Consider the following 8,988-nt stretch of genomic DNA (forward strand, 5'->3'; position numbering starts at 1 on the left):
TAATAATTAGAAAGACTGACTTTGAGAAATTTTTCTCAAATCAAGGCTCCTGCTACTTTGGTTCCACCTTTTCTCTCTAGAAGGAGAGGAGCAGCATCTCCCAGACAGCTGCCTGCCTCAGAAACGCCAGCATCCCTAGCCCCCTGAGGCCCAGGGCTTGAGGCCCTGCTGAATCACTGCTCCCTTCTGGCTGGAGTCACAGCTCCCTCCACCGCGGAGCAGGTGGAGAATGTCCCTCTAGGTAGAGGTGCCCGCAGCTCCTCCAGGACACCCTCCCCACTGTCTGCTCCCCCCCTCGCTTCTTTCCACACTGCCCCCTGAATTCAGGGAATTTCCCCAGCATCCCAAAGCTTGAGTTTCCTGCCAGTGGGGAGAGATGAATGTAGATAAAAGGAGTTCAAAAGACGCTAGGAAGTCTCAGTGCTCAGGATCCTCCAATCTCTGCTCCTCCATTCAGTTCAGGAACCCGCGACTGCTCCCAGCGATCTCTTGACCACTATGAGCCTCCTGTCCAGTCGCCCGGCCCGTGTCCCGGGTCCTTTGGGCTCCTTGTGCGCCCTGCTCGCGCTGCTGCTGCTGCTGCCGCCGCCAGGGCCCCTCAGCCCAGGTGAGAGCGCCTGGCACGCGGGGCGCGCTGGGGCACAGCGGTGCATCCCAGCCTATGCTGGGCAGCTGCCTTCCAGGGAACTCACCAAGCAACCGGCCCTATAAAGGTGTCTCTCTTTCTTCCCCAGCTGGTCCTGTCGCTGCTGCGTTGAGAGAGCTGCGTTGCAGTTGTTTACAGACCACGCAGGGAGTTCAACCCCAAATGATCAGTAATCTGCAGGTGTTCGCCATAGGCCCGCAGTGCTCTGAGGTGGAAGTGGTGTAAGTTCTGTGCTGCTCTGTCCACTGTGACCTTGGCAAGAGGGAAGTCCCGCAGCCTGGGTCTTCAACCTTTCTATCTCATGAGTGTATCTTCCTTTTCTTTCCTTCAGAGCCTCCCTGAAGAACGGGACGGAAGTTTGTCTCGATCCACAAGCCCGTTTTCTAAAGAAAGTCATCCAGAAAATTTTGGACGGGTACTTGTCACTTTGATCTTTGTGGTTTTTAAATCTCATCTAGGGAAACCATGGACTTCACAAAGTCTTTCTTCTCTGTACTATTTAAGTAACTTTTCACGTTTAGAATTAAAAGGTTGTTAAATTGGGAACATTTTTCTGGATTGTCCTGGGATAATCTTTATTACCAATCTTACATGTAATTACTTGAGCAATTGCACACAGCTTGTCGCTAGTTATGTTTTGTGTTTCCCTATTGCTTGTATTGGTTTTGTATACTCTTTTTTTACCAAGCATTATAAACGCTGAGTGTTGACACCAGGGTGGAGTAGAAAGGAGTCCGAAAAATGGTTAAACTAATATAACCTTTTTCTCAACAGTGAAAACAAGGACAACTGATGAAGAGAAATGAGTAGGCGTGGAAGCGTTTCCCAGTCTTCAGCAGAGCAGTTTTCTGCAGGTCTCTGGACCCAGTGAAGACAAGAAGGAAGGATTTTGTTGTTGTTTGTTGTTTATTTGTTTTTCCAGTAGTTAGCTTTCTTCTTGGATTCCTCACTTTGAAGAGTGTGAGGAAAACCTATGTTTGCCCCTTAAGCTTTCAGCTCAGCTAATGAAGTGTTTAGCATAGTACCTCTGCTATTTGCTGTTATTTTATCTGCTATGCTATTGAAGTTTTTGGCAATTGACTATACTGTGAGCCAAGAATCACTAGTTGTTAATCTTTCAAAGTGTCTTGAATTGAAGGTGACTATTGTATCTCCAAGAAATATTCCTTAATGTATTAACTGAGAAGGCAGTGGATTTAATATGGAAATGATGTTTCATAAGAATTCTGTCAATGGAGATACACTGCTATCTTCACCTTTTTAAGAAATAGGAAATATTTTAACGTTTCTTGGGGAATATGTCAGAGAATTTCCTTACTCTTGATCGTGGGATACTATTTAATTATTTTGTTTTAGAAAGCTGAGTGTATCGCACCTTATCTATGTAGAATATATTTCCTTATTCAGAATTTTTAAAAGTTTACGTTCTATGAGGGCTAATATCTTCCTATAATTTTAGACATTCCTATTTTTTAAAGGTTTGACCATTTTGTTGTGAGGAATTACATATGTATTACATTCACTATATTAAAATTGTACCTTTTTATTATGTGTCTCATTGGTTCATAGTCTTTATTTTGTCCTTTGAATAAGCATTAAAAGATTTCTAAACTTCACTTATATTGTTTCTCCTTCCTATGCTGTTGCAATACGTTTTACTTATCTTTAATTCTATATAATTTCAAACACTAACTCTGCTCCTCTGTGCCTGGCAGAGAAGGCCGTCGTTCCCCAACACCGTTGCTTTGGTTCAACATTTCTCCAAGCTCAGTTCCCTTCCAGTTATTCCTTCACAGCCCCAATGGCCTCTGGGGTCTTTGGAAAACACAAAGATTTCCTTCTCTAAATTCTTCCTTATCTAAGTTGTTTCCTAGAAATAAAATAGAGGTTTCTAAGTATGACAGATGATGTTCTTTCTGTCTCATCCCACTCCTGATCAGCACTTCAACTTCCCTTGTGCCTCAAATTCACTACAGTCAGGTGTTCAGTTCCCTAACTGGGCATGTTCTTTCCTAGGCCCATGACTTTGCATTTGCTAGGGCCACTACCTGCATATAAGAGGAGGCTTACTCATCCTTAAGAACTCAGTTCAAGTAACACCTCCTTTGTGTTTTCCTTGGCAGAGCTCATGGCTTCCAACTTGATGTTCCCATAACATCTCATTATCTGAATTACAACAAAAATATTGCATTACTCTTACTTATTTATAGGTTTCTTCATCCACTCTAGCTCTCCCAGAGCATTAACCATATTACATCTACCTCTGCATCCCCAAAGTAGCATTAATGCAGGACTTAATGAATTAACTAGTTATCCCGATCTTCAGGCTGTCAGATACTGTTCTAAATTCAATAACCTGGCTCATAATAGGTGTTTTTTTTTTGTTTTTTGTTTTTTTTTTTTTTTGATGCTGAGTCTTGCTCTGTTGCCCGGGCTGGAATGCAATGGCATGACCTCGGCTCACTGCAACTTCCACCTCCCGGTTCAAGTGACTCTCCCGCCTCAGCCTCCTGAGTACGTGGGAGCACAGGCACCTACCAGCATGCCCAGCTAATTTTTGTATATTTGTAGAGACAGGATCTCACCATGTCGGCCTGGGTGATCTTGAGATCCTGACCTCAGGTCAGCCTCCAAAGTACTAGGATCACAGACATGAGTCACCGTGCTTGGTTTTAATTAAATTATAACTTGTTTACCCTCTTTTCTCCTTGTCTAGCAGTAGTCCAACACTGGGTTTGGCATGTACAGTCCTCTCAATCTATAATACCTCCCCTCACTTTTACCAGGGTAACTACCATCCTTCCTTCTGGAATACCTTGCCTTTTACTTCCTTGAGGAAACCTCTCCAACCCTTACTCCTACCTTTGAGGAGGCCCCTTTTATATCCTCTCCTAGCACTCTGTACTTTAACTTCATAAAATTTTCTCACCAAAGCTACTGTAGAGTTTATTGAGTCTATGTGTTTATTGTCATCTGTTTAGGATCTCTCTATTCTAGCTTCATGTAAGCTTTATGAGGGTGGGGACAATGCTTGTTAACTTCATCTCAGTTCTTAGGACAGTGCCTAGCACATACAAGGTATTCAAAAAGCAAGTGATCTAGGCTAAACAAGTCCCCTTGTCACTCTAAAATTAAAAGACCAATTTCATTTAAATACATATTCTTAGGTATTTATGTTGAACATTTCCCTATCTAAATGACAAATGAGGTTGTCTCATCCCAACCCTGATCAGTACTTCAACTTCCCTTGTCCTTCAAATTTACTATATAAATACCTAAGAATAGGTATTTATATGAAATTGCTCTTTTACAAAACACAAGAAAAGGAAAGAAAGAAGATTAATTATATTAGTATGTATGTACATACATTCACACTGCAGTTGGATTATATTATACATGTTTATACAGGCATGTACTTGTATAAATTTGAATATGCTATGAGTCTTTTTTTCTTTTTTTTTTCTTTTTTTTTTCTGAGACAGAGCCTCACTCCATAGCCTAGGCTGGAGTATAGTGGCACGATCTTGGCTCACTGCAACCTCTGCTTCCCGGATTCAAGCGATTCTCCTGCCTCAGCCTCCAGAGTAGCAGGGCCTACAGGCACGCCCTACCGCGCCCAGCTAATTTTTTTGTATTTTTAGTAGAGACAGGGTTTCACCATGTTGGCCAGGATGGTCTTGATCTCTTGACCTCATAAACCGCCTGCCTTGGCCTCCCAAAGTGCTGGGATTACAGGAGCGAGCCACCGGAGTCTTTTAAAGAAGCTCTGGAAACTATGTACTCTCTACATATTTTCTGTCAATTATATAATAACTATCAGAATATATGATGTATTTTCCTTTGTATAAATATTTATCAATCAAATATTAATTTATTGACATTAATCGATAATCCTGTTGCATGCCTGTTATCTTTGCAGGACGCTTATGATCTGGAAATTACAAAGATGAGGAACTGTCAGTCTAAGTTAAGGTTTTCTGCTGCAGATATACTCAGTTTTCCCACAGAACAAAGATTTTCCAGTAAGAACAGTGGAAGAAAGGGGAGAAGAGGTGAGGGGAAGAAGTAGAAGACAGAAGACTAGAGGAGAGAAGGATGAGAAGAGGAGGGTGTTGGAAGGGCCTATGACTTGCCTGCTATTTTCCTTTCTATTTTCTTCCTTCTCTGCTTTTCCTTCTTCTTCTCTTCCCTCCCCTCCCCTTGCCTGTTCTCCTTCTCTCCCGCCATTCCTCATTTCTGCTTATTAGTGAGAAGTTAAATAATTATATTTAAAAGAGTAGCAGAAGAACCCAGGTGCCCCAGTAGGAATCGCAGCCAGCAGCCAACACCAACTACCTCTCATGTGAATCAAGCCATTAAAATTTTGTTTTAAATTATTTTATTATTTTTCTTATTTCTTAAAAAAATGTTGTGAGTTCATAGTAGCTGTTTATATTTATGGGGTACATGAGACGTTTTGATACAGGCAGGCAATGTGAAATAAGCACATTGAGAATTCGGTATCCATTCCATCAAGCATTTATCCTTTGGGTTACGAACAATCCAATTACATTCTTTATGAGTTATTTTAAAATGCACAGTTAAGTCATCATTGACTATTGTCACCCTATTGTCCCACTTTTTATTTTCAGCCACTTCAGCTGCTCCTGACTGCACTCACTTAAGTGAGCTTAGCAGAAGAACCTCACGCTAACATACAGAATTATCAGAAACAATAAATTAATATTTTAAGCCACTAACTATGAGGTCGGCTTATTACACAACAAAAGAGAATTAATGGTATTTGTTAACAATTTAATGTGTTTGCAGGCTCTAGAACATTATGTTGGAATTTCCTTAATGAATCAGTATGTAAGGAAACTAGGTAACCTGCATACATTTGAGATTGAACAAATGTTATTAATCAATGTAATTTAAAACACAAATTCTGAGTCCTGCAAAGCTTGGAAGTATTGTATATAATGGCACCTAGAAAGATACCTTCCCCTCGACTCCTTCACCCTCCCCACTTTCCTCCCATTTTCACCCCTTGCTTCACCTCTGAGCAGTATACAGTAAAACCTCAATTAACATCTGAACAATTCTTGTCAACTCACAGTTATATGGTAAGCACATTTGGTTTCAGCACTTACAGAAAAACTTTTGATGGATAGTCTTTTAAATTTATTGATTAAGATACTTTAACAAACAGACTCAAAATTGTACTATCCTTAGCATTTTCGGTACCAATTGCTTTTACGATTAATTTGTAGCTGGTAGTCTACTTCCTTCATACCTGAAAGAAGGATTTGGGAAATGCGTGTTAAAAATGTTCTGTATGAGGCAGAGAAGAAGTAATATATGTCTTAATTTTATAGATAGTGGTCCTCCAATGTCTCTAGATATTTTCTTTTAAAATAGCTAACATAGAATGTGCTTTGAGTCTTAGATAATTTGCTTGCTTCCTTCATGACTCTGCTATTTATAAGATGACTTAAAGAAAAAAGAGCTAAAATAACTTAGCACTCCCAACACACACATACACAAACCCACAATGACAATGTAAGATTAATAAAATGGCTGTCAAGTTATCTTAAAAACAAGGAACAAAATAACTCTTTTCTAATTCTAGCATTTATTTAAACAATAATTTTGTATGACTGTATGATTTTAACTGAATAAGTTATTAAAAAACATATTTTAACCAGTTTTGTACACTCAGTTTATCATCATCTGTACTGTGTTTCTCAGCGTGGAAATGGAAGGGAATGATGCAAACGACAGTAACAGCAGTTAACAGTGGCAGTTGTCATCATAGCAGCAAGAGTAGAGTATTTTTCATATCCTGTTGCTTTACACAAATATTTTAGGCCTGATTTTTTAAAAACAAATAATCAAATGACCAAGTCACGCAAAGAGAACTTTGTAAAATCTGTTATGAAGTTCAGGCTCAATCAATCGATGCTTAACGAATATTTTTTGAATTAATGAAAACTAGCAAAATATTTTTTGTATCAAATGCTGACTGACATCCTTATGAAATTGTGATGACTCAAGAAATCTGTCACTATTGCCTCATGGATTTTGCCGACGATGCGTTTTTTGCAACAAGCCACATTTGTTGATTAAGGCAATGACTCCATGATACTGGAGTCACCTTTTTCCTGATGTCAACCCACTGGTTGGTTTCCTGGTAGGAAAGAGCCTACCTTTTTCCTGGTATCAACCCAGTCAAAAGCGTCATTACTTTAGAAAACTTTTCATACAGTTTCCTCAAAAAGATTAGGGACTTTTAGGAAATCTTACTAATGAACAAGGAAAGAAATCTGGATAGTGTTAAAGTAGGGAAAGAAAAAGGTGACCAGTGAGGCCAATAAACGTTCTCAGCAATGTATTTTGGGGTTGAACAGAAAATGAAATATACTATGAATAGTGTTTAAAAAAAAAAAAAAAAAAACCTTTATATCTTGCTCCAGAAAAGACTTTGATCTTATGTTTGAATGAAAATGTATATGACTTAAGAATTCACAATATCTCAAACTCAATAATGACAAAAGCCTATAAAGTTACCCCATAGGAGAAAATAGAAGTCTGCTCCCCTCATTTTGTGTCCTGTTGAACTTATCTCTGCCATTGACTCCACATCTCAACTCTCAGAAGACCCCGAACTCTCAGCTTACACCCTTCCTTTAAGCTTGCTTAAGACCAGAAATTTCTGTGTTGAGACAGGGAGAAAAATCATTTCAATTAAATATGTTATACTGCTGAACTCTAATTTATAAGAAAAAAATAAATGGGGTGGAGAAAAATAAGACATACATTCATCAACTGAAACTAAGGTTAGTGAGGCAGAATAATTTTATACATGTTTATTGAAAGCCAAATGGGAAGATAGACCTGGGAAGACACAACCACAAAGTTGGGGGTGTTCTAGAGTCTTTCACAAGTTACAAGGGCTTTATATAATAGAAAAGCTTAAAATAAGGCAGAAAAAACTATACGAGAGTTGTCTTCTTTTTCATAGGAGGGTACTATACTGAAGTTAAAATCATTACTTACAGATTACAGCATACAGGCTAAACGTCTACATGCAAAACAATCAATCAAACTTTTTGTTTCAGCTAAACTTAGAAATAAATCATTGCCCTATTTAGTGTCAGTAGGTTCTACATTAATTACTACATCAACCACCTGAGGAACTCATAATAAAATACTTTACTCAGAGGTAGAATGTCACCATCAAGTCACGAAACATATCCAAGGCTAGTTAATTTGGAAGTCTGCTTACTTCTAAAGTAAACTGCCAAATGTGGTCTGTAGGTTATATCACATTTAAAAACAGGACCTGAGAACTTGAGTAGACATAGTAGATAACTATTAAACAATAGGGAAAATTGGCTTGAAAACAAAAACACGATTAAAAAAAATTGCTATGTTCATCCTTTTGATAGAGAATAATTTTGAACATTTAGTATTTTAAGTATTTCTTCTAAAATTTAAAGATATGAAAAGTAAAAAAAGAATGTGGAAAATTTAAATAATATTCTGTGAGACTTATACATAGTTGTAAAAGGGAGAAAACTTGTTGCCAGGGCCACTTGTATCTGCCTCTTCTTTATTGACAAGCTTCCAAATCAATTTAAATAGTATAGTTGCTTTGGGTCCTGTCGAATTTGGCTTGGAATTGTAAGTGATTAGAAAGGATAGGCAAACTTCCATGTGATACAAATTCATTGATTTATTAATTATTTAAGACCTACTTTGTATTGAAGTATTCTACATGTTATAGGAGACATGAGACATTCAAAAACACAGGACATGCCACTCCCTACAAAATTGTATGGTTCAGTTGAGGAAGCAAGTGTTACAGATGGGACAGAGAACCAGAAAATAACATAAAGCCAACATGTAATGTGTAGGTCCACCTCTCTATCTTTGTAGGGTTAAAGCATTTCAGACCAAAACATTTAATTTGGGTCTGAGAATTCAGAAACAAATATTTTGCTTGGTAAGGCATTTCTTGCACTATTTCTAATAGGGCAAAACTGGAAACACCCTGAAGGGCACCAACAAGGCGAGGTTAAGTAACTATTGTTCTTACTATAGGACGTCATGTGGTCATTAAGAAGGATGGGGGAAAACTACATTAAGATGGCATGAAAAGATACTGAACACATATTTTTTGAAGGACAAAAGTCAGCTGTATAGTGATCCATATACAATACTTCTATGTACATGTGTATCTCTATGTCTTAAACATGTCTCACTGTATATATATACATGTGTGCATAGAAATGCAGATAGAATTGAAAACTAATGCAAAATTGTTACCACTGTTTACCGCTGAAGAGTAGGAATGTGGA

General features: G+C 38.4%; 1 protein-coding gene across 1 annotated transcript; it reads left to right on the forward strand.

Moving 5' to 3' along the window:
- The first annotated feature begins 498 nt into the window (after window positions 1-498).
- On the forward strand, window positions 499-2,063 carry CXCL5 (chemokine (C-X-C motif) ligand 5). The gene is made up of 4 exons (XM_011968957.1): window positions 499-607; window positions 735-867; window positions 978-1,061; window positions 1,421-2,063. Exons 1-4 carry the CDS (start codon window positions 499-501, stop codon window positions 1,437-1,439), a joined length of 345 nt encoding a protein of 114 aa, XP_011824347.1. The 3' UTR covers window positions 1,440-2,063.
- The last annotated feature ends 6,925 nt before the right edge of the window (window positions 2,064-8,988 follow it).

The sequence above is a fragment of the Mandrillus leucophaeus genome, unplaced genomic scaffold, assembly GCF_000951045.1.
Source record: "Mandrillus leucophaeus isolate KB7577 unplaced genomic scaffold, Mleu.le_1.0 Scaffold868, whole genome shotgun sequence".
Lineage (NCBI taxonomy): Eukaryota > Metazoa > Chordata > Mammalia > Primates > Cercopithecidae > Mandrillus > Mandrillus leucophaeus.